We start from the raw sequence: 24,208 nt of genomic DNA on the forward strand, positions 1-24,208 counted from the left end.
AGCACTCTAGCAGTCGTAAACAGAGAATGGACGGGACAAGGCCGTAGCCCGTAGGCGAGAGGATAGAGTGGCCAGTGGCCAGCGCAACAGCCTTCCTTTCTGCTGGACCTGTCGGCGTCACAAGTAAAAGCCTCGCCTCCGGTCCGGTCGTCCGGCCATGCTGCCCGTGCGCCGTGCGCGTGCCCACGCACGCACTAGCCACTGGCGCACCTGCACCGATATGGCCTGATGGCCATGAGCCCTTACAGACTCTCTAAATCTTTTATAAATACTAGAAATATAAATTTTGGTAAAAAATTATACTATCCTATCCAATACTTTTATAAAATTTAACTTTATTATAGATTTCTCTCAACATATATTTACGTCAAAAATTCACTAGAACTTATAATTATAACTAACTAGCATATATGTTAGTTATCTCTTCATCCACTTACATGTATTTAGTTATACACATCAATGTGTCAAACCATTCACCAAAATTAATTTAAGATAATTTCATTCATATAATTATAAATATAAATAGTCTATTTTTTTAAAAACAATTATCTAGAATCCTAGCAGTAATGCGACGAGTATTCTCCTAGTTTATAATAAATATAATTACATCAATTATATAGTAAATATTTTTTATAGTAAATCTATTTCCAATCTAATTGATTTGTCGAAAAAACAAAATTTATGTTTCTTCCAAATAGTCACACAAGACCATGCACCTCAAAAAAAGAAAAATTTCGATTGCCGTCTCAAAAAAAAAATCTAAATCTCATGTGATGTAAAATTACACATTTACCTCTTCTATACCGTTCTAGAAATGGTTGTCTTTCTGGAACGTTGATGGATAAAGTACGATAGTTTTTAGACATGTATGGATAAAGTACGATAGTTTTTAGACATGTAGTGGCGCTTTTAATAGATGGGTTCTACTAAAAAAAGATGATCTCTAAATCTATAATTATATATATTTTTTGAGATAAACATCTGAAATGCAGAATTACGTTCTTTTTAGGACAGGAGAAGTAACTAAGGCTTTGTTTAGTTCCCAAAAAATTTTACAAAATTTTTCAGATTTTCCGTCACATCGAATCTTTAGACGCATGCATGAAGTATTAAATATAGACAAAAATAAAAACTAATTACACGGTTTGGTCGGAATTGACGAGACGAATCTTTTGAGTCTAGTTAGTTCGTGATTGGACAATATTTATCAAATACAAACGAAAGTACTACAGTGTCGATTTCCCAAAATTATTTGGAACTAAACAGGGCCTAACTGAAGTTATTTGAAGATCTACTACAACTTGTTTCAGGTGGATGGAGTCAACCTCAAGAGACTCTATCAGAAAACATACAATAAACGCTGTTAGATGTCGTGATCCTCAAAGTCGCGGTCAACGAAGCGCAAAGTGTTTCTGTTTTGTTTTGTTTTGTTTCGCCCGTGGTACCGACCGAAAACAAATGCCATGCCGCCCACGAAATGAAATGGTGTTCACGTCCAAAAAGTCAGCACCTGGTTCCCGATCGACAAAGTTTGAATCTCGAAACCCACTACGACCATTAGTTCTTTTTAAATTAATTCGCCCATCACGTCCCGATTCGAATTTAGAATTCAATTGGTCTATTCCATTCAAATTTCGTGGCGTGGCCGTCCCGTTCTGAGCGGCAGGGGGGAATGGAATTGGAATTGAAAAACTCCAGAAACGCGGCGGGCGAGGAAAGCCAAGACAAAATGCGGGGCGGAGAAAGCGAGCGCGCACCCAATGCCCAAGGAATTGCCGCCGAATGCGCGGCGAGGGAACCCAAAATCAAATCAAACTCGTCCGGGATTTCAAAAGGAATCTGTCGCGTTCCCATCCAAATTCACGCCGAATCCCCCACCAAATTTTATTTATAATAATAATAAAAACAAATCAAACCGCCGCACGCGAGGAGGGCGAGCGAGAGGCGACCTCGCCGTCTCCACCCTGTGTCCACCGCACCACCACCGCCCCGATTCACGCCGCCCTCCCTCCCTCCCCCTCCGCTCCGCGTCCTCTTTTATAGACGGACGGTCTGGTCTACCGCTACGCCCGCCAAGGCAGCCTCCTCCTCCTCGTCGTGCAACTCAAAACCCCCCACCACCCGGCGCAGGCGCCGCCACCACCGACACCGCGGGAGCAGGGAGGCTACCTACAGCAGGCGGGGGAAGGAGAGCTTCTTCTCGCCGCGGTCGTCGGTGGGCGCTCTCGCCTGCGCCGGCTCGTGTGCTTCCGCCGCGCCGCCCGCGGGCTCCTGGTTCGATTGATTGATTGATCACAGGTTTGTGTTTGTTCCACCACCTTCTCTCTCTGGTTTGGTTTTTTTTTTCCCCCGTCGCCAGTCGTGGTCGTGGAGTCGTTGGCCGATTGATCCACGCACGGTTGATGCCGTCTGCTGCACGAAGCTGCTGCGATTTCAGTTCCTGTATTTTTCCCCTCTGTATCTGAGTATTAAATGAGGGGAAGTCTCGCTGTCGTGGTGTCCACTGTCGTACGCCGTTCAATCCACCAGTTATGTACTTGTGTGCGCGCCAGTCGTGGTTCCATTTTCATGATGACTCTGATAGCGTCAGCGGCTCAAGTATGATTCCTGAATTACTAGCAATTCGTTAACCATCGACTTTAACTGCCCAATGATTGGGGGTTTTGCAATGCAGATAGATAATAGTGCTACTGAGCTACTACTAGTAAATAAATTAACAGCGATTGTGTTCAGCTACTGCTTCTGACATCTAACGAGTAGTTGATCTTTGGCGTTTCAGTCCAGTGACCGGCATGGAGCAGAATGGCGAGAGCCACCTCAAGGACCCGCTTCTGCCGGCAACATCCAGCGCCTCTCCTGCCGGGGCGTCTCCAAGGAAGGAGAGGAAGACGAGGAAGGTCATGTTCAGTGTCCGGGGCATGTCCTGCGCCTCCTGTGCCGTGTCGATAGAGACCGTCGTAGCCGGCTTGAAAGGGGTGGAGAGCATCCAGGTCTCCCCACTTCAGGGCCAGGCCGTGGTTCAGTACAGACCAGAGGAAACTGATGTAAGATTATCATGCCCATGGCCTTGCTATCATTGTTCTTTTTTTTATAAAAAAAATAGTATAGCATGAATAGTTTTTTTTTTCAACTGTGTGGGCCAATCTCGTGATGACAAGATGCTAAATCATAGGAAGCTCTCGATAAATATCTGTAGATTTGTGTTCGCCATGTCAGGAAGATTATTAGCAATTTGGTTCACAAAATGAATTGGTGACGCATATAGATAAAGAGCTTTTACCTGCCTATTTGTGCTGTAGTAATTTCCTATCCGTGTGTAGTTTATTAATACCATGAAGTTGTGACAGTACACATTAGGTATTATTTTCCATATTTTCTCAGTTGTTAACTTGTGGTTCTTATTTCCCCAGACAAGAACCATAAAAGAAGCTATTGAGGACCTCAACTTTGAGGTTGATGAACTTCAAGAACAAGAAATTGCTGTGTGCAGACTTCGGATAAAAGGAATGGCTTGTACAAGCTGTTCTGAATCTGTTGAACGGGCACTTCAAATGGTACCTGGAGTTAAAAAAGCTGCAGTGGGTCTTGCTCTAGAGGAAGCTAAGGTGCACTACGATCCAAATGTCACTAGTCGTGATCTTATAATTGAAGCTGTTGAAGATGCTGGATTTGGGGCTGATCCCATTAGTTCTGGGGACGATGTGAACAAAGTGCATCTAAAGCTTGAGGGTGTGAATTCTCCAGAAGACACCAAACTCGTTCAGTCTGTACTGGAAGCTGCGGAAGGGGTGAACAATGTTGAATGGGACACTGTTGAGCAGACGATAAAAGTTGCATATGATCCAGATATCACTGGTCCAAGATTACTTATTCAGTGCATTCAGAATGCTGCACAGCCCCCTAAATGCTTTACTGCTACCTTGCACTCACCACCAAAGCAAAGAGAAGCAGAGCGCAATCATGAAATTAGGAATTACAGGAACCAATTTCTCTGGAGCTGCTTGTTTTCGGTTCCTGTGTTCCTGTTCTCCATGGTTCTTCCTATGCTTTCTCCTTTCGGGGACTGGTTGATGTACAGAATCTGCAATAACATGACAATAGGCATGCTACTACGGTGGTTGCTATGTTCCCCAGTTCAGTTTATTGTTGGTTGGAGGTACACCCTGGAAGTCTCCAGCAACTATTACTGGTTTATCGATTCCTATATTTCATTGCACCTTGTAATTTCCTATGATTTATTTTACCTGCAGATTTTATGTTGGAGCCTATCATGCACTCAAACGAGGATACTCAAACATGGATGTGCTGGTTGCTTTGGGAACAAATGCTGCCTACTTCTATTCTGTGTATATTGTTCTGAAAGCAATTACATCAGACTCATTTGAAGGCCAGGACTTTTTTGAAACTAGTGCTATGCTGATATCTTTTATATTACTGGGAAAATATCTGGAGGTAATGGCAAAGGGAAAGACATCAGATGCGTTGTCGAAATTGACAGAGCTTGCACCAGAAACAGCTTGTCTTCTTACTTTTGACAAGGACGGAAATGCCATTTCAGAAACAGAGATCAGCACTCAGTTACTTCAGAGAAATGATGTCATCAAGATTGTGCCTGGCACCAAAGTTCCTGTTGATGGCGTTGTCATCAAAGGTCAAAGCCATGTCAATGAAAGTATGATAACTGGGGAAGCAAGGCCTATTTCAAAGAAACCAGGCGACAGGGTAAAATTCATTGCATTTTTTTGGGGGTATTGTGTATAATACTATACTATTTGTTCTGATGATTCAATTTGTTCTGTAACAGGTTATTGGGGGCACTGTAAATGATAACGGTTGCATAATTGTTAAGGCCACTCATGTTGGGTCGGAAACAGCTTTGTCGCAAATAGTTCAGTTGGTTGAAGCTGCTCAACTTGCAAGAGCTCCAGTGCAGAAGTTAGCAGACAAGATTTCACGTTTTTTTGTTCCAACTGTAAGTTGCCTGTTGCTTTCTTTTGCAACTTTTTGCCCTATTATGCATGGACTGTTTTTTCTAATTCAAAATTGGAACATGACCAGATCATCCTACCTGCCCAGTGTTTTATAACTGGATCACCACAATGAATTTATTATGTTGAAGTTCTGAACATGATAAATATGAGTAGGTGATGGATACTTGGTCAGAGTTCATCTCAAAACTGTCTAGAAGCATAACACATTCATTTCATTTTGTAAACTGGTGGACTTTTTCCCTATTCAGTTAATGAGCCGGTTCATTCCTGCTCTTTATTTGACCAGTTCTCAGCAGTGAGTACTGAGTAATGGGTTAGTTATAGGAAGACATCTGCTCCAAACATGCAGATGTTCTGACATATGCCTGCTGTGAGACTCTTTATATAAGTTCTTTTATTCCTCACATCTTTCCTTCTCATTTCAAGGTGGTGGTGGTTGCATTTCTTACATGGCTTGGCTGGTTCATACCTGGGCAATTGCACCTCTTACCCCAACAATGGATCCCAAAGGCCATGGATAGTTTTGAGCTTGCTCTGCAGTTTGGAATTTCTGTCCTAGTTGTTGCATGCCCATGCGCTTTGGGACTTGCTACACCAACTGCTGTTATGGTTGCCACTGGAAAAGGTGCTTCTCAAGGTGTTCTCATTAAGGGTGGAAATGCACTTGAGAAAGCTCATAAGGTAAATGACACAATTTCTTTTGCCGAAGATTTTAGTGGCACAAGTGCAGTTCCTTTGGAAAAAAATGTGCTTGTGAACTCCGCTGTTCAAATTGGCATACTGAACTAATGTCTCTTTTTTTCATCTATCCTTTTGCAGATTAAGGCTATCATATTTGATAAAACTGGAACGCTGACGGTTGGTAAACCTTCTGTCGTTCAAACAAAGATCTTCTCAAAGATACCGCTTCTAGAACTCTGTGATCTGGCTGCTGGTGCTGAGGTTGGTTTCTTAACTACAAGACATTTTCCTGCACAAATGCTATGCTGAACAGTGAATTCTCCGATGACTTCTCTCTACTCTCTAATGCTTTTCTATCTTGGTCAGGCAAACAGCGAGCATCCTCTATCAAAAGCTATCGTTGAGCACACAAAGAAGCTCAAGGAGCAATATGGAGCTCACAGTGATCACATGATGGAATCGAGGGACTTTGAGGTGCATCCAGGAGCAGGTGTCAGTGCCCAAGTTGAAGGAAGGCTGGTCTTGGTTGGAAATAAAAGGCTGATGCAGGAATTTGAAGTTCCATTGAGCCCTGAGGTGGAGGCGTACATGTCCGAAACGGAAGAGCTTGCTAGGACCTGTGTACTTGTTGCTATCGATAAGATTATCTGCGGGGCTCTTGCTGTTTCGGATCCTCTGAAACCTGAGGCAGGCCAAGTCATTTCTTACCTTAAGTCAATGGACATCTCCAGTATCATGGTGACAGGCGATAATTGGGCTACGGCAAAATCAATTGCAAAGGAAGTCGGGATCAGCCAGGTGTTTGCCGAGATTGATCCTGTGGGAAAAGCTGAAAAGATCAAAGACTTGCAGGTACAATCTATTGTCCTTCTCTGTCAGGAACTCAGGATTGATTCTGATGTTGCACCACGGACTAGTAGTAATCTTGCTTACATTTTTCTTTATAGATGCAAGGGTTGACGGTGGCAATGGTTGGTGATGGGGTAAACGATTCCCCAGCATTGGCAGCAGCGGACGTTGGCATGGCGATCGGTGCCGGCACAGATGTGGCCATTGAGGCCGCTGACATCGTTCTGATGAAGAGCAGCCTTGAGGACGTGATCACGGCGATCGATCTCTCGCGCAAGACCCTCTCCAGGATCCGGCTGAACTACGTGTGGGCCCTGGGCTACAACGTCCTGGGCATGCCGATCGCCGCCGGCGTCCTGTTCCCGTTCACGGGCATCCGGCTGCCCCCCTGGCTCGCCGGGGCATGCATGGCTGCCTCGTCGGTGAGCGTCGTCTGCTCCTCCCTGCTCCTGCAGCTCTACAAGAAACCGCTGCACGTCGAAGACGCGCCCAGGCCCGAGGACGGCTCGGATTTGGTGTGAGGAGTGAGGACTGATCCCTCGATCTCGATGTACTAACAAGAGCTTGCTGGCGTCACTGACGCGTGCCGAGCCAGCACTGGCATACCGGGTGATCAAAGAGGCATTGCTTATTGCAAACGCTTTGTTTGCAGCTGCGGCGGCTCACCAGATCGATTCGTGTACAGCAATTAGTTTTTGGGCTATTGTTTTCACGTTTTGGAAGAGTTCGCCGATTGATTGTGCAATAAAATTCAAGACAAGGCTTATATGCTATACAGTTAAATGATGGGGTTAGTGTTTCATTGTTGGTATGCATGCATCCATGAGGCTATATTCTTAATCCACGGTACCATATATACTCTAATAATAAGGCACGAATCGGACTTCATTTGCACCGGACAATTCACGTGCTGGAACAGACCCGAACAGAACAGTAGAGCAGGCTGGTAATCGTTAACCTGCCGCGCGCACCGCAAGGTGTGTCGCTGGAATCGGAGAGAGTTCAACGGGCAACCAGCTGACGAAAATGGAACCCCCCCTAAAGAAAGCAGAGGACACCAACGTCCCGCCAGCGCGCGCCATGCACGCATGGCCATCGTCCCCAACACCCCCTCGCCGTCGCCGCCGTGTATATATGTGCTGGAGCGCACCGCCTCTCTCAGGGCACGGGCACCGGCACGCAGCCTCCATCCGATCCCCGGACCCCAGCACGAGATACATACACCGATGGCGTTCATCAGCAACGACGTCGTGGCGATGAAGGCGGCGGCCGTGTCCGCTCTGCTGGTGTTCGCGGCGGTGGCGTCGCCCGCCGCGGGCGCGCCGGCGGTGGCGGTGGCGGGAGGCGCGGCGTCGATGCCCGCGGGCCCGCTGGACATCGCGCAGCTGGGCGCCAAGGGCGACGGCAAGTCGGACAGCACCCCGATGATCCTCAAGGCGTGGAAGAACGCGTGCGACGCGACCGGGGTGCAGAAGATCGTCATCCCGCCGGGCAACTACCTGACGGGCGGGCTGGAGCTCAAGGGCCCCTGCAAGTCCTCCATCATCATCCGCCTCGACGGCAACCTGCTCGGCACCGGCGACCTCAACGCGTACAAGCGCAACTGGATCGAGATCGAGAACGTCGACAACCTGTCCATCAATGGCCACGGCACCATCGACGGGCAGGGCTCCCTGGTGTGGAACAAGAACGACTGCCAGCATTCCTACAACTGCAAGGTCCTCCCCAATGTATGTGCTCTGCTCATCCTGTTCTCTCTCTCCATCTCTCTCTCTCTCTCTCTCTCTCTCTCTCTCAAATGTATGTACTGAACTACTGATTGATTGAAATGCCATGCATGCATGCAATTGCAAAAAAATTAAAATGGCGAAAAAAATGGATGCTGCAATGAATGGACGACGACGGCGGCGGCGGCGACGATGACGACAGAGCTTGGTGCTGGACTTTGTGACGAACGCCCAGATCAGGGGCATCACGCTGGCCAACAGCAAGTTCTTCCACCTCAACATCTTCGCGAGCAAGAACGTGTTGATCGACAAGGTGACGGTGAAGGCCCCGGGGAACAGCCCCAACACGGACGGAATCCACATGGGGGACTCTGAGAACGTGACCATCAGCGGCACCACCATCGGCGTCGGCGACGACTGCATCTCCATCGGGCCCGGCAGCAAGACGATCCGGATCGACGGCGTCAAGTGCGGCCCCGGCCACGGCATCAGCGTCGGGAGCCTGGGGAGGTACAAGGACGAGAAGGACGTGGAGGACGTGAAGGTGAAAGGTTGCACGCTGGTGGGCACCACCAACGGCCTGCGCATCAAGTCGTACGAGGACTCCAAGTCGTCGCCCAAGGTCACCAAGTTCGTGTACGAGGACGTGACCATGGACAACGTCTCGTACCCGATCATCATCGACCAGAAGTACTGCCCGAACAACATCTGCGTCAGGTCCGGCGCGTCCAAGGTGGCCGTCACCGACGTCGTCTTCAAGAACATCCACGGCACCTCCAACACGCCCGAGGCCATCACGCTCAACTGCGCCGACAACCTGCCATGCCAGGGCGTGCAGCTCCACAACGTCGACATCAAGTACAACAAGTCCAACAACAAGACCATGGCCGTCTGCAAGAACGCCGTCGGCAAGTCCTTCGGCTTGTCAAAGGAGCTCGCGTGCATCTGAAGTTCTGAACCACAACCAACACGCATGCATATATATCACATATCCGCTGCTTTGTTTTTGTTTTTGTTTTTGTTTTTTCCTATCACAAAATTAACCAACCAATGCTATTATTATTATTAGGCGCCTGACAATCTACGAACTTGCTTATTCTACTAGTAGTGTGTATGTGTCTGTATAATTCCGTTCCATATATACATTCACGCTCAATGATATGCTCTCTGTTTCACAAATCACAATCCCGCTCGATGATATGCTCTCTGTTTCACAATCCGCGTGACATTTCTAAATTTCTTGTCAGAGGACATTGCAATGTAATGTAGTACAAGTTTAATAACACGAATATTAGTAGAGAGAGGGAAAATGTGTAAAATGATGAACCAATTTTATTGCACAACAGAGTATCAGTCTCCTCATCTTCAACAGTGCAGGAAAACAACCCGTATTGTTCAGTTACATAGCAGCTTGCTAGATATCGGAAGGAACTCTTTTTGATTGTTGAGACTCTGGAGAACTGATGCGAAGACGGTGTTGGCTCAGGGAAGTGCCGGCAGAACCTTCCCGGTGCAGGTTCCAAAACCAACGTTGTAGCCTTCACCCTGAGGAACCAGCAGATGGAATCAAGATACAGCCCGGCATCGCCATGGAGGCCTAGATAGATTTGAGTTGATCAGGGAAGACGAATTCACAATACCTTGCAGCATCCTGTCAAGATGACCTCATCCCCGTCTTCTAGATACTTGCGGGTTGAATTCCCCACCGGTATCTCATTCTGCCCGTTCCATGTTAGCTCCAGCAGACATCCGAGGGACTCTGGTTCCTGAAACATCATGTGTGTCAAAACAAGATTCATACGGATAGGCAACCTACATGATGATAAAAGATGCAGTGTTTATTCCATACAGGTCCACTGAGTGTGCCAGTTGCAAATATATCCCCCGGACTCATGTTGCATCCATTGATAGTGTGGTGTGTTAGCTGCTGCGTCACCGTCCAATACCTGTGGAAATCGGTTGCAAGAATGTGCCAATGTTATGTGCTATGGCAAAAAAAAAACATATGCAGTATGGTTGATGGGTTGCATCCAAATAAAACACGTGAGCATTTAAAGTGAAAAAAAAAACCCCGAATAAGCAGTGTACTTACAGATGCTTGAAATTAGTTTTTGTGACAACTGATGCATCATTTTGACCTTTGGGCTTAACCCAGACCTTTCAAAAGGAAAAAAAGGGTGCCCCACTTAGATTAGCTCTCTTTTTGACATAAAAAAAAATAGTGAAGAAGAAGCTGCAGAATAACAATGCCATACTTCAAGAGGAATGTCATAGTTTATGTGGTTCTTTTCAGCTAGGTACGGTAAAGGCTCGGGTTCCTGTAATGCAAAGAGAATTAGGTCTCCATGGACTGAAGTTCCATAAAATGCTGACTAGGAAAAATAACTCAATTGGTCAGTGTTATCTTAGCAGTATTGGTTATTCCAACGACAAATCTTAAAGACACTATTTGCTCACCTGCTTAGGAGCATCACACATGAAAGGCTTCAAAGCATCTAGAGTAACAATCCATGGTGATATGGTGGTACCTAGATAAATTGTAGAGACACAGTAAATTTTCAGGATACAATCGAAATATTATGGAGCCAAAAAGGGAAAACGATGGAAGCACATATGTTAAGCTTGCAGGACTGCTAACTTTTTATTTATAAAGCCTAACTTAATATTTGTTCAGAAAACATAAAGTTTCATTAAGGTATCGAGTGTCTTACTGAAGCTTTTCCCAAGGAAAGGTCCAAGAGGTATAGTCTCCCAAGCCTGGATATCTCTGGCTGTCATATTACATGCAATGCAACTCAGTATAATGACATCATGCATGTTAACAACAGTAAACAGATAAAATTGAAAAGAATAGAATACCACTCCAATCATTCATCAAAGTTAGGCCAAAAATATGTTCTTCAGCGTCATTAATATCAATAGGTTTGCCTAATTCATTCCCCGGACCAACAATGGCAGCCTGAAAGCAACAAGCCAACACACATTATGATATAATTAAGTGAAAAGAAAATCATCACTGAAGCAAAGCACACATTACCTATACTAGTCCTATATTTGATAATCATATACCAATAACAACTAAAAATGTGCAAGAGAATTTTTTTTTGCTGAAAGTGACTTGACAGCTTAATTAGGTAGATAGGCCAATTACAGCCACAAGAGAGAGTTAGTACTAGGGTTAGTAAGAAGCTAACCATCTCAAGTTCAAAATCAAGCTTCTGAGAGGGGCCAAAATAAGGAGCAGAAGAGTTTCCTGTTGGATGTCCTTGTCCTCTATATAAAAAACAGAGAAATAATTCAACAAAAGAGCAACAGAAGGCGCACAAATAGAGGTGTCAAGCTTGAAACAACAGTTAAGACTCTTTTTAGCCAGTATTTTGGGATGCACACCTGGGTCTAATGACATCGGTTCCAGACACAACTATAGATGATGCTCGTCCATTGTATCCTATTGGAAGATAAAACCTGAATTGACAAAATATACATTGTAAGTAGTTACAATTGGGTCACATCAATGAAGTGATGAAAATAAAAGTAGAGTAAATAATGACATGCAGCAAAGCATCAAGAAATTTAGGCCTTGTTTAGTTCGCAAAAATTTTCAAGATTCCCTATCACATCGAATCTTTGGTCGCATGCATGGAGCATTAAATATAGATGAAAATAAAAACTAATTGCACAGTTTACCTGTAATTTGTGAGATGAATCTTTTGAGCCTAGTTACTCTTTGTTTGGACAATGTTTGTCAAATAAAAACGAAAGTGCTACAGTTGCCAAAAATGAAAATTTTTGCCAACTAAACAAGGCCTTAATAATAACCACGAAGATTGAACATAGTAACATAACAACCAGTGCTACGGATGTTCACACTTCAGTCTCATTATCAGTAAAAAGAGCAACTGCATGATCCCTAACAACTTAGCAAGAATATTCACAGGACAGGGTCTGATATCAACTGATTAACATACTGCTTTTGTTTCCCTCCAAATGCCAAAAAAGCACATTATCAGAGAAAACACATTACCAATTTGGCATGACTGGAGTCTGCGGCCCTCGGAAGATGAATCCGCAGTTCCTTGCATGGTGCACAGAACAAAAGAAGTCTGTGTAACCTCCAACCGTGATTGGTAGAACCATCTCGATATCACTCTGCATTACCAAGCATTGGCGATGGTTTGGTCAACAATCCTTTTGTTATTAACTAAGCCTCAGAAGAGACGATTAAGGCGGACTGAAGAAGCTCACCATTGGTACCAGACACTTGTTCCTCAGGGCCTCGTTGTCACGCAAGACTGGCTCGTCAGCTGCAAAGCAACAAGGAAAGCAAGGTGAGGACTAGCTAGTTCCGTGCTGAAACTGTATACATGCCATCAACATCGACTGCTGCTATGAACAAACAATGGCACTTGGTTTTTCTTTTTCTGACACTTTGCAAACTGCATACTAATTGTGTGGTCAGTAAAGAAAAAGTCTAAACGGCAAAGTGGGTAAATAAAAGGAGCAGAAGAAGAACAACGAACCTGAGAGAATTTTCTGTAGCGTGGCGCGAGCCTCCCTCCACGCCGGGCGGCCCATCCCCAAGAACATGTTGAGCGTCTCCTGCGCGCGCGCACAGCACCAAGGACACCAATTATTTTTCTACTCGATACTAATCCACTACCAGACCAGTTACCTCATCAAATCCTCAATTAACTATTTCCACCCTGACACCACCAAACCCACTCGGCGTACGTAGCTAAAATCAAGCTCACACCATCCATCCATCCATGACTGGAGCAATCAAATCAAATAAAATCAAATCAAAGCGTTGACGGGCAGAGCAGGCACCTGGTGAAAGCACGGGGAGCCGGAGAGCACGGGCCCGTCGAAGAGCCCCGCGTCGGCGACGGCGGCGAGGTCGAGCGCGAAGTCCCCGATGGCCACGGCGGGGCGCGGCGCCTGCGCCTGCGCCTGAGCCGACCCCTGGCGGCGGAAGACCCCGAAGGGCAGGTTCTGGATGGGGAAGTGCGAGCCCGCCGGCACCTCCACGAACGACCGCAGCAGCTGCTGGCTCGGCTCCGCCATTGCTCCTCCGTCCCTCGCTCGAGTCGTGTTGTGTTGTGGTGTTTGGTTTGTTGGTGGTCTCGACGACTAGTCGAACTCTCGATCGTCTCGTGCTGCCTACCCACACCACACCACAGCAGCCACAGGCCACAACAACCCGCCCGCCGTGAAGAGAAGACTCGCAGAGGCAGCAGACTCCCCCCGGCCAGCCGTTTGTATAAATAGACAGATGTGGCGGGGCACTGCTGGTTTGGTTTCCTACTTTACTTGTTTGGAAATATAATGCAGTATACGGTTCTGAATCTACCCGTCTGTCAAGCGAGTTTTATCGGAGTCAAACATGTACTCCCTCCATCCCAAATTATAAGTGATTCCAAGAATTTTAGAGAGTCAAACTTTTCTAAGTTTGACCAAATTTATATGATAAAATAATAATTATTATGATACCAACTAAATATCATTAGATTCTTTTTTAATTATATTTTCATAGTATACTCACTTTACGTTACAAATCTTAGTATTTCTCTCTATAATTTTGGTCAAACGTGAAAATGTTTTGACTCTCCAAAAATTGTTGAAATGACTTACAATTTGGAATGGAGAGAGTACATTGTAAATATACGGAAACTTTTTATATATTTATTTATTAGATATGTATTGTTATTGCTAATAAGTAATCACGATGTCGTATTAGAGATCACATCGTATTTGATGCATGCTCTTATTATATGATATATAGTATAAAATAAAATAGTAGCTTAAAGATAAACAATGATGTGGATAGATTGAATGAAGTTCAGAAATATTGCACATGGGGAATCCAGGATCACAACAAGTTAGTACACTTGTTTGCTCGTATTTATTTTAATCTACGCGTGTTATTAGTGGATGATATAGAAAATTAACTAATCTCTACAACAATTAGTTCCAACCTATACATGTTGTTCATTTGAATACGCGTGGAGTACCAAACACACGTCCTATAGGATTTTCGTTCGACTTTAATGCCTCTTGGAATAGGAGAGAAGAGGTATATTTGCTAGTAAGTTAGTCTCGATGTACAGTTTTATAACACAGTTACCAAAACTATAAAATAGGTAACTGAGTCAGATGAGTTTTATGAGGATGAAACTTCTCTCTTATCTGATGAAACTCCCTCATTTAATGATCTTACCAAGTCAGCAATTTTACTGATATGACACTCTATTAAATATACATGATACTCTAATAAAACATGCATTGAGACTAACTGTAATAGTAGTATTATTATTTACTAGAGTAGCTGACTAGCTAATACGGTTTATCTTTGAACGCATAAGTTTACGATGCGGTTAGCGGTTCAGCCTGTCAACCGTCTAAAGCCGTAGGCGCTCAGCTTTCGTCGGTAGCGAGCGCTCTGTCGACTGCAAGGCAGAGTCAAACTCATGTAACTCTATGTTCAAAAATAAAATTTAAAAAGTCAGTACTCGCGTTTTTTTTTCCAAAAGAAAAACAGAGCTGTCCACTCGTTTTGCATTGGCAGAAAAAGTAATTTTGAAAAAAAAAGAAATTCCAGAAGCCATCTCTCTTTTTTGGTCTAAAAGCTGAATCAAAACCGGAGAGAGCAATGAGTTTGTGCCTTGGTGGGCTGGTAAATTTGTTCTTAGCTCAAGCTGAATACGGCACTCTAGAAGACCCATGGGGCCATGCATACACGAACACGAACCCAAGTACCCAAATATAGCTATACCTTGAACAGCTTTCTCCAAAGCAGAGCAAGTTTATGTTCAGTTTAATTGACACTTGCTGAAACAAAAACTTGCGAAGAACCGTTTAACCGATTTTGGTTTCCTCAGGTTTGTAGCAGTAAACGGTTTGCACGGCAGCCGAAGCAAACGCATGAGCAAGCGAAGGAAACAGAATGTTGGGCATCAGAGCCCTGAAGCCTCCTCAACTTCAGCCAAACGCGGGTGGTGCCTTCCGATGTTTACTCCGGAACATATCTGAATATTCCGGTACGCCTCTTCACTTCCAGCGAGGAGCCGAGCAGATGGTAGAGTGCCGTTAAAACTAGGGCGGGCAGGAGAACAGCAGCGACGTGTTAGTTCCACCAAACCCGAAAGAGTTGGAGATGGCTGCTCGTATCAGCGCCTTCTTGGGCGCAGATAGTGGCGTGAACGCCCCCTCGAACAGCGGGTCTGGCTGCTCTAGGTTAAGCGTGGGCGGCGCAACTCCCTGAAAACAGCAGATGGTGGTGTGAGTTGAGCACATGAGTGTTTTCTCTTTTGGTACAAATTGAGCTGCTGCTCATAACCAAGAGATGGTAGACAACATACGTGGTGAATTGCTAGCACAGTGAAGATTGCTTCCACCGATCCGGCAGCCCCTAGCAGATGACCAATTGCTCCCTGGACAAAGTTGTGCGTTGGAATGGACTGGGAGAAGGAAAACACAAAAAGGGGAACCAAGTTTTGATATCACTTTGGCGTTTTAGGCTACCTTTGTTGAGGATAATGCGAGACCACCAGATGCTGCGTGGTCGCCAAAGACAGATTTGATCGCGCTCGCCTCCACAGCATCACCTAATTGTGGGTCAAATCCAAATTAAGTGTCAATTCATTTATAGTTGCTCCATTTTTAGCTCAGAATTGGAAAAGGAAGTTATCTGAAAATAACAGAACAAACAAAAGTTGTGTACATTAGCCTAATTGTGGTTCCAACAGAAATTAGTTCCATAAAGCTTGCTATCAGAAAGAGAATTTATCCCAGAAATATAACAAAAAAGTTATAGCTAAGCCGATACTAATCTGAATGTCTTCGGCCTGTGACTGTGAGTGCTTACCAAGAGGAGTTGACGTGGCATGCGCATTCACATAATCAATTTCATTTGCATGAAGACCTGACTGGAAAGAAGATCGGAACACAAATTAAAGAAACAGTCATACTGTTCCTAATTTCTTTTACAAAAAAAAGAACAACTAAAATATGCAGCATAAAACAACAAAGGCGCATAGGACTTTGCACCTGATCCAAAGCCCGCTTTATGGCTAAGATAGCACCTCTACCACCATTTTGTGGCTGAGTTATGTGATGTGCATCACCTGGAACAAACTGAGCTTCATAATCTGATACATATAGATGACAGAAACAATCTTCATTGAGGAATAACAGGGTACCAGACATTCCGTAGCCTCGAACTTCAGCATAAATTTTTGCACCCCGTTCCTTTGCATGATCAAGTGCCTGTGGAATAAGTAAGCAATTTTCAATACATGCAAAATGAGCAGAGCATGGAAATGTCAAGAAAAGACAGGCATTACTCTCCAATACTGGCCTTGTTTAGTTCCGAAAAGATTTCGGATTTCGGTACTGTAGCACTTTCGTTTGTTTGTGACAAATATTATCCAATTATGGACTAACTAGGATCAAAAGATTCGTCTCGCGATTTCCAGCTCAACTGTGTAATTAGTTTTTGCTTTCGTCTATATTTAATGCTTCATGCATGTGCCACAAGATTCGATGTGACGGGGAATCTTGAAAACTTTTTGCTTTTTGGGGTGAACTAAACAAGGCCACTGTCTTGTGTGTTACTGGAAGTAATGATTGGTTTAAACAAAGCTCAAACCACTCACCTCCAAAACCATGACCCCACAGCCCTCACCAATCCTATTGATCAGTTTAGAACAAAAGGTAAGAGCATGGTGAAAAGAATAAGCAGAACATTAAAATAGACACACAATCTAATAGTGGCATGACATACACAAATCCATCTCTACCGCAATCAAAAGGTCTTGAAGCTGAAAGTGGAGACGAATTATATTTTGTAGACAATGCCCTTAGCCTGCAAAACAGAAAACATGGAAAATGGAATAAGGTATTGGCTGGTGACACTAATAAGGGGGAAAACTACATATCGATCAGCAACAGTGGGAAGAAGCCAAAACATGCAGATAAATTTTGCAATTTTGCATATATATTTTACGAGTGACTGTTAGTGGATGCAAAAGTGGGGTTTCTATTGCTTACTACAACCCTCACACTCAGCAGCGTCTGCTAATAGCCTTAGTAATTCAGGCCATTTTCCAATTACCAATAGGAAAGCACATACAGTACAGTACTATTTTGGAATACAGACAAAACAAAATATTTGAGAACATACTTGCCTAGAAAATCCAGCTATAGACAAAGCATCAATACTGGACTCAGTTCCACCAGCCACCATCACATCAGCATCTCCAAATTGGATCATCCTAGTAGCATCGCCAATAGAGTGAGCACCAGTGGCACAAGCTGTCACAGCAGCATGGTTTGGACCCTAAGTTAGAAGCATAACTACTACTATTAACATCCATTTAATGAAAAACCTTAGTTATTCCAAATGGCAACAAGGAAGTTCACCTGGAAACCATATCTCATGCTGATATGACCTGATGCCATGTTGATCAAAATCTTGGGGATGAAGTATGGGCTGAGGCGACGTAAACGCTGATCAAAGAAAAAACAAACTTTACATTTCAGCATTGGAATTAACTAGAATATAATCATTTATGCTGCAAGGCATGTGTGTAACTGAAAGCCAAACAAAGCATGGCAATGAGATAAACCATATAAGTATGGGATTGCTTATGGTCATCTTGTCTAAACAAGACATCTAACAAGACATCTAATTATGTGCAACCATCATTTGAAATTGAACTACCACAGTAATTACTGACTACAGTGAATGCTGCTAACAGCAAATTGGAAAGCAGGAGCAAGGATACAAACATTTTCGATGATCATTTGCGACGCATCTAAAATATCTGAGATGCTTCCGATCCCTCCACCAATAGAGACTCCCTGATACAGCACTAATCAGACCTGGAACTCAAAACCACATATATGAAAATGAAAATGAGCTTCTACAGAAGACAGATGGTACCGTTCTTTCCTTCTTCTCATCTTCGGAAGGCAACCAATTTGCATCTCTTAAAGCCTCATCAGCTGCACACAGAGCATAGGATATAAATCCTGATATAGATTTATCCTGGAAACAAGAAAGTTCAATCAAGATTTAAGAACATGAAAAAAGAAGTTTGACTACATAAACACAGAATTTACACACTTATAGTCATGCAATAACATTCGAGAAGTGCACAATGGACTTCCAATTGGATTATAGAGAAGCCACAATGGAACAAAACCAACAGATAAGACATATCTTTCCTATAGAGATCTGTTTATTAAAGCAAGCACATATCTAATCCAAGGGAGGTGCAACACAAACCAACTTTGTAAGCACTAGCATCAGTGATGACGGACGACAGTGAAAAGTAATTATATAACTAACTAACAATACCAGTTTTTGGATTGATTATTTGCAATGGAGTATACTGAGGAGTGAGGACTCCGTCGTATAACATTGTGAGATGTAAACTGACACATTTATCTTCTGTTGATGTTGATGATAATACATGCTCGAGACTATTATACCTGTCCACTGGCATGGAATTTAGAAGTAATATGGGTGTAGTGCCATGACAATCCATGTTGTGGTAACTTTGTATAGTATAGTGTAGAATTAGAGCAAGATTTTCAAACTCCCAGTTGCAAAGTAAGCACACAAATGGCGCAATGCTGTGAGCAACAACTGAAGTAAAGCATTAGACCTTGGTCCACGCGTCCTCGTCGAACTCGTCCTCGCCCTTCCCGCGCGGCACGGCGGCGACCACCCTGGACGGGAGCTGCTCGAGCGTCCTCCCCGCTGCTTCCTCCGGAAGTCGGAGGTCCTCTGCGGCGAGCGAGCGGACGGCGCATCTCCCCGCGACGAGGCGGTCCCAGGTGGCGCCCACGCCGCGCGCCAGCGGCGTGACGGCGCCCAGCCCCGTCACGACCACGCGGCGGCCAGCAGAGGGGCGCGGCGGCGGGAGCGTCTTCCCCTCCGCCTCCGCCGCCGAGGAGGAAGAGAGGCCCCGGATGAGGCGGGGAGCGCGGCGGAGGCAGCTCATCAGGCGACGGGGAGCGCCGAGCGCGGCTCGAGGACGGCGGCGTGGCTGTGGGAGACGGGCGGAGCGGAGGCGGGCAGCAGCAGGCGACGAGTACGACCTGCGAAGCAGACGCTTTCTAGTTGGGCCCAGGGAAAAGAGGTGACGGCCCATTCCTTCCCATGATGCAATGCAACGGGCCTTTACATTTTTGTGTCCAGCCTCTTCAGCACGACAGCTTCACGAATCACGACAAGGTACATATCGTATCTAGATAGGATGAAAACGAATAAGATCGGAGTGGATAATAGTTTTTTTTATATCTTAATTTTTTTTCCTTGATCGGATTTGGAGTGGATCGGATATCACATGGATTCAAATATAAATATGGACTTTTTAGGATGTTGGAAATGGTACGAATTCGGACTGATATCGGAGCGGAAGCGGACTTTTTAATATCAGATAATATGTGCTTATGTTTTGTTTTTTTATGATGAGAAACAATTCATAAACCAAAGTCATAAAACGGTTGTGCAACACAAAATAATCATCATCAATCCACCACTTTGATTTAAGATCTCAAAATTTAATACAAGTTAGCCGTTTAAATTTAAGAGTAGAAAAAAATGTGTGAAATAAGTAAATATTCTTAATTAGGCAAAACTTTGTCTTCACTCTTTGCCTTATACTAGTCCTTTACTTTGGTAGAATTTTTTCATTAGACAAGCTTTGTTGTGGGCTAATATAATAATGCTTGTGTCATAGGCTAGGCTAACTTATATTGTTTTCATTTGTGCTCCTTAAAATATACGGATATCCTATTATAAGCGTCGGATAATCCGTGTTCAATTATCGGATAATCCATATCCGTCGGATTTCACCAATCCCATATCCTACACCGCATCCGCCTATAATCGGATTCGGATTATCCATATCCGCATGGATATTAAAAACATTTATCTATATCCTTAAAATTCGGATTCGAAGCGGATCGGAGCCGAGGATTATCCACACCACTTTTAACCCTATACCCAAAGATGTTTTAGGATGTCATTCTTTATTGTTCACCCACTTCTTATGATGTACTCCCTTCATCCCAAGTTATAAAAAATATTTTAAGAATTTTAGAGAGTCAAAATATTTTAAGTTTGACCAAATTTATATGATAAAATTATAATATTTATTGTTTTAAATATCGAGCTAAGGCTAAAGTGCTTAGCGTTTTATCAACCATTGTTAGCGGAGCTATATCAGACTATAGCGTCGAAATTGTGCATGAACGTAAACAGCGGCACTCTTCCTCAAAAAGCTATATCGAGCTATAGCGACAACTATAGCGAGCTATTTGAAACCATTAATATTAACTAAGTATAATTAGATTCTTTATTAATTATATTTTTATAGTACATCTATTTTATGTCACAAATTTTTATATTTTTTCTATAACTTTGGTCAAACTTAAGATGTTTTGACTCTTCAAGATTCTTGGAATACTTTATAATTTGGGATGGATGAAGTATTATAGTGTATTTTAAATCGTTTGTCAATATCAATAGAATCCTCAATGGTACAATTTAATTGTCCTAATTTTGCAAGATTTCGGGATTTGAGTTCACTATTTCTGGATTTTAAATTCTTTTCTATCAGTATGTAATAGAGAAATAGCCCATTCTCTAGCTAATCAGGTTACGAGTGAGCCACAAATCGGGTGGTGGCAGCAAATCCCGGCATGTGCGGTAGCACTCCTAGTCTCTTATTGTAATCCCGGCACTTAAGATTGAATGAATCCTCGCAAAAAAAATTGTGCAAGAATTTTTTTTTTATTTTCTAATACTAGGCACAAATATTATGCAATGTATTCATCCGAACCTGTAGTTTTATTCTCCTAAAATCTGGAAAATTATTCTCCTAACTAAATCTAGAATATTTTTCTTGTCAACGTTGCTTCCTATATCTAGAACATAGCTATGCTTAACAAAAAAATAAGAAGAAAATAATATATCTTCACAAGAAACATATTCATATGGGGTTCTATTTGTTTTGAAAGATTTATCGTAAAAAAAACATAATTGTACAATTGGAATTCAGTTTGAATCATTAATTTAGCAACTTTTAACAAATTTTCAGAAGCATGTATATATATTCATCAAACGCTGGATCTGTACACAGGCGTGGTAAACAGTCGAGCGGAGAAGCATGCGGAGCTTAAAAAAAAACACGCGGCCCAACATTGTGAATGTGATCTTTCGGCGCACCAAAGCGGGAACTGGTTGATGCGGACAGGCGGCGGGCCGGGCGGACAAGGACGGGACGCGCACACGCCGCCGCGCTGGCCGGCCGGCGGTCGGCTGCGGCGGGACACCAAGCGCGCGGCGGCGCGGCACGCCACTTTCTGTGCCGTTCTGCGGTTTACCGGACGACACGCGCATGGATGTTCATGTTTAGCAGTTTAGACTTTAGACATACGCATGCAATGCCAAGCGCTGCTGCTGACTGCTATTATTATTGATGCCCTGTTTGGTATCGATTAATCCAACCGTGTCGTGTGATAATAATGTAAAATCTCTCGCGCAGTACGAAATCCTCGGTGGCTAGTCTACTAGTGCCAAAGGTAAACGTCAAGCGCACCGTAGACCGTTTATTAGGCTTTGTTTAGTTCGCAAAAATTTTCAAGATTTCCTATCACATCAAATCTTTGGTCGCATGCATGGAGCATTAAATATAGGCAAAAATAAAAATTAACTGCACAGTTTACCTGTAATTTGTGAGATAAATCTTTTGAGCCTAGTTACTCCGTGATTAGATAATGTTTGTCAAATAAAAACGAAATGCTACAATAGCAAAAAAACAAAAGTTTTTTGCAAACTAAACAAGGCCTTAGTGGCATTGTTCTCGCTTCCAACGATCTCGAATAGGGCCTGACAATACTCTCTCTCTCACACACACATAGTCATCAGATCTATAGTACACAACAAATCGCTAGGACAGATCCATGTCATAATTTTTAGCTAACAAAATTTTGCTCCAGCGTGCGCGCGCGTATTGTCATCATACACCCGGGGCAAACACCCCAAATGCTCAACTGCTCATGCTATATATTCTATATCCTTTTTCTCTCAACAGTGTGCAGGGCCAGAAAAACATATTATATTTCTAGGGCATGGCCAAAAATCCACTATTGTATTTCTAATGCTAAGGAATTTCTAGCTAGCAACACCCCATCCGTGTATTGCACCCCTTTGACCACTTTCGCTCACATCTTGACACCTCAATCACAATGCTAAGTCGTGTATATTACTTCCTCTATCCCAAAAAATCTTAATGTTTTAGAATTTTTACGATCGATGAGTGCTCAATTCAAATTGCACACACTACTGGAAACAACAACGCTGCCGAGGGTTATTTGATTTGCTGAGGGCCGGATTTCGGCCACTCGGCAAAGGACATCTTTGCCGAGGGCCAATCCTCGGCAAAGAGTGACCTTCGGCAAAGGCTTCTTCGCCGAGGGCCGGGCCCTCGGCAGAGAAACGCCCTCGGTCAAGGCCCATCTTTGCCGAGGGCCGGGCCCTCGGCAAAGAAGGGGCGCTCGGCGGTGTGGGCCCAGAGTAACGGCGGCTCTGGACGTTAGGCTTTGCCGAGTGCCCATAGTTAAGCCCTCGGCAAAGCTCTGCCGGAGGTCAGGCTTTGCCGAGGGCCCGCCAGCCTGCCCTCGGCAACTCCCATCTTTGCCGAGGGTCTGGAGTGGGCCCTCGGCAATTTTTTTTTGTTTTTTTGGATCCATGTTTTTTTTTCTTTCTGTGGCACCTACACTATTTTTAGGTACATGCTAAAGTTTGGTTCATTTTGAAAAAACTTTGGTATATTTTTTGGATTTTTTGAATTTGTTGAATTTTTCGACAAATTTCAAATTCAAACTGCAGGTGCATTAAATAATAGTATTTAATTATTTCAATCATAACATTCATGATTGTTAGTGTATTTCCAGGCCGTATGCAGAAAGCCATATGAAATATCGAACGTTTACCCCCCGAAACATGTGGACCAAGTTGCGTGAAATCGTTTTTTTAATATATAAAATGAAAACAAACTCAGAAAATCTCGAAACTTGGCGACATAACATGTTATCATATGTGGATGCTATGATAAAAATTTCAAAAAATTCTGAGTCTGTGGTAACGTCTGGTGCACAAAACCCAAACATCTCACATGTGATCACGTTGTGACGGAGAATCTTAAAAACTTTTTGGTTTTCAGGCAGAACTAAACAAGGCCTTAGGTTAGAAATGTTAGTTAGTTAGTATAGTTGGAATTTTTAGTTTGTTAGTATAGTTAGAAATTTTAGTTAGGTTCAAAAATTTATTTTCAGTAGTAGTAGTAGGTTCTCGGCCATCGCGCCGTTTTTTGATGCGGATGGCCTTCGTGCCTCCTATTGATAATATATCGGCCGTCGTGCCGTGTTTCTGTGTGTCGGCCATCGAGTCGATTTTGTTTTGCAGGTTTTGGGAACCTCCCCGTACAGGGGAGGTTCTGCCGAAATTTTTAACTAATGTTTTTTTATTTTACACATCAGAGGACGTGAGAGGAGCTTCGGAGGAGCTGATCGTCTACGTCGGTGCTGCTGGTCTGCCTGCACCGCTGCGACTCGCCACTGCCCCGACTCGTCACTGCCTCGCTACCCTTTCTCCATCGCCACCTTAGGTATAAAACAGCTCTACTCCTTTGTCTTTGTCGTAGAATGCGTAAACGAGTTAGGCGTCTTCCGTCCGAAAGAGATACGATTGGATGCATATAGATCAGTGTGTGTATCCGATCGTATCTGTTTCGGATTGTCGATGTTTCTTGGACAGCCCGCGTATGCGTAGATGATGTTAGTTTCCATGTTCCGCTCCGATCTTGGCCAGAATTTCGGCATCACCTTTCCGTTGTTCTCCGAATACACAAACTCCTTTGCAGGACGTGTATTGGGAGAACAGCG

The 24,208-nt window shown here is 43.8% G+C and overlaps 4 protein-coding genes across 5 annotated transcripts; 2 read left to right on the top strand and 2 right to left on the bottom strand.

Annotated features, from left to right (window-relative positions):
* On the top strand, positions 1,911-7,332 carry LOC8082897 (probable copper-transporting ATPase HMA5). The gene is made up of 9 exons (XM_002451676.2): positions 1,911-2,298; positions 2,780-3,044; positions 3,411-4,156; positions 4,251-4,722; positions 4,805-4,972; positions 5,418-5,672; positions 5,811-5,933; positions 6,039-6,524; positions 6,620-7,332. Exons 2-9 carry the CDS (start codon positions 2,793-2,795, stop codon positions 7,040-7,042), a joined length of 2,925 nt encoding a protein of 974 aa, XP_002451721.1. The 5' UTR covers positions 1,911-2,298; positions 2,780-2,792; the 3' UTR covers positions 7,043-7,332.
* LOC8071635 (exopolygalacturonase) lies at positions 7,595-9,409 on the top strand. Its single transcript, XM_002451677.2, has 2 exons — positions 7,595-8,251; positions 8,451-9,409. Exons 1-2 carry the CDS (start codon positions 7,610-7,612, stop codon positions 9,195-9,197), a joined length of 1,389 nt encoding a protein of 462 aa, XP_002451722.1. The 5' UTR covers positions 7,595-7,609; the 3' UTR covers positions 9,198-9,409.
* Positions 9,554-13,472, bottom strand: LOC110434603 (fumarylacetoacetase). Its single transcript, XM_021458952.1, has 14 exons — positions 13,076-13,472; positions 12,769-12,847; positions 12,494-12,552; positions 12,273-12,397; positions 11,639-11,713; positions 11,443-11,521; positions 11,108-11,207; positions 10,960-11,019; positions 10,706-10,776; positions 10,504-10,566; positions 10,341-10,405; positions 10,098-10,194; positions 9,889-10,014; positions 9,554-9,793 (listed from the first exon to the last, which is right to left on the bottom strand). The coding sequence occupies exons 1-14, from the start codon at positions 13,310-13,312 to the stop codon at positions 9,731-9,733; spliced, it is 1,299 nt and encodes a 432-aa protein (XP_021314627.1). The 5' UTR covers positions 13,313-13,472; the 3' UTR covers positions 9,554-9,730.
* Positions 14,899-19,361, bottom strand: LOC8071636 (3-oxoacyl-[acyl-carrier-protein] synthase, mitochondrial). Of its 2 annotated transcripts, none has more exons than XM_002453433.2 (13): positions 18,919-19,361; positions 18,192-18,296; positions 18,038-18,109; positions 17,669-17,755; positions 17,434-17,585; positions 17,031-17,111; positions 16,903-16,936; positions 16,447-16,513; positions 16,295-16,371; positions 16,113-16,173; positions 15,770-15,852; positions 15,607-15,678; positions 14,899-15,505 (listed from the first exon to the last, which is right to left on the bottom strand). In XM_002453433.2, the coding sequence occupies exons 1-13, from the start codon at positions 19,255-19,257 to the stop codon at positions 15,341-15,343; spliced, it is 1,395 nt and encodes a 464-aa protein (XP_002453478.1). In that variant the 5' UTR covers positions 19,258-19,361; the 3' UTR covers positions 14,899-15,340. The 2 variants fall into 2 exon arrangements, with proteins under 2 accessions (XP_002453478.1, XP_021314054.1); XM_021458379.1 differs by having other exon boundaries at positions 18,192-18,253; positions 18,919-19,197.

Source organism: Sorghum bicolor, chromosome 4, assembly GCF_000003195.3.
Source record: "Sorghum bicolor cultivar BTx623 chromosome 4, Sorghum_bicolor_NCBIv3, whole genome shotgun sequence".
NCBI classification, from domain to species: domain Eukaryota; kingdom Viridiplantae; phylum Streptophyta; class Magnoliopsida; order Poales; family Poaceae; genus Sorghum; species Sorghum bicolor.

Bases quoted from the DNA above. Each gene is read 5' to 3' on its own strand.
- LOC8082897 (XM_002451676.2), top strand. From the start codon at position 2,793: ATGGAGCAGAATGGCGAGAGCCACCTCAAGGACCCGCTTCTGCCGGCA. The intron at 3,045-3,410 runs GTAAGATTATCA...TTATTTCCCCAG, and splicing joins ACAGACCAGAGGAAACTGAT to ACAAGAACCATAAAAGAAGC. The intron at 6,525-6,619 runs GTACAATCTATT...TTTTCTTTATAG, and splicing joins AAAAGATCAAAGACTTGCAG to ATGCAAGGGTTGACGGTGGC.
- LOC8071635 (XM_002451677.2), top strand. From the start codon at position 7,610: ATGGCCATCGTCCCCAACACCCCCTCGCCGTCGCCGCCGTGTATATAT. The intron at 8,252-8,450 runs GTATGTGCTCTG...CGATGACGACAG, and splicing joins ACTGCAAGGTCCTCCCCAAT to AGCTTGGTGCTGGACTTTGT.
- LOC110434603 (XM_021458952.1), bottom strand. From the start codon at position 13,312: ATGGCGGAGCCGAGCCAGCAGCTGCTGCGGTCGTTCGTGGAGGTGCCG. The intron at 10,567-10,705 runs GTGAGCAAATAG...TTTGCATTACAG, and splicing joins TGTGTGATGCTCCTAAGCAG to GAACCCGAGCCTTTACCGTA. The intron at 10,406-10,503 runs GTATGGCATTGT...TCCTTTTGAAAG, and splicing joins ACTATGACATTCCTCTTGAA to GTCTGGGTTAAGCCCAAAGG.
- LOC8071636 (XM_002453433.2), bottom strand. From the start codon at position 19,257: ATGAGCTGCCTCCGCCGCGCTCCCCGCCTCATCCGGGGCCTCTCTTCC. The intron at 16,174-16,294 runs GTGCAAAGTCCT...TCTTCTTTCCAG, and splicing joins TAAAGCGGGCTTTGGATCAG to TCAGGTCTTCATGCAAATGA. The intron at 15,679-15,769 runs GTAGCCTAAAAC...AACTTTGTCCAG, and splicing joins TCGCATTATCCTCAACAAAG to GGAGCAATTGGTCATCTGCT.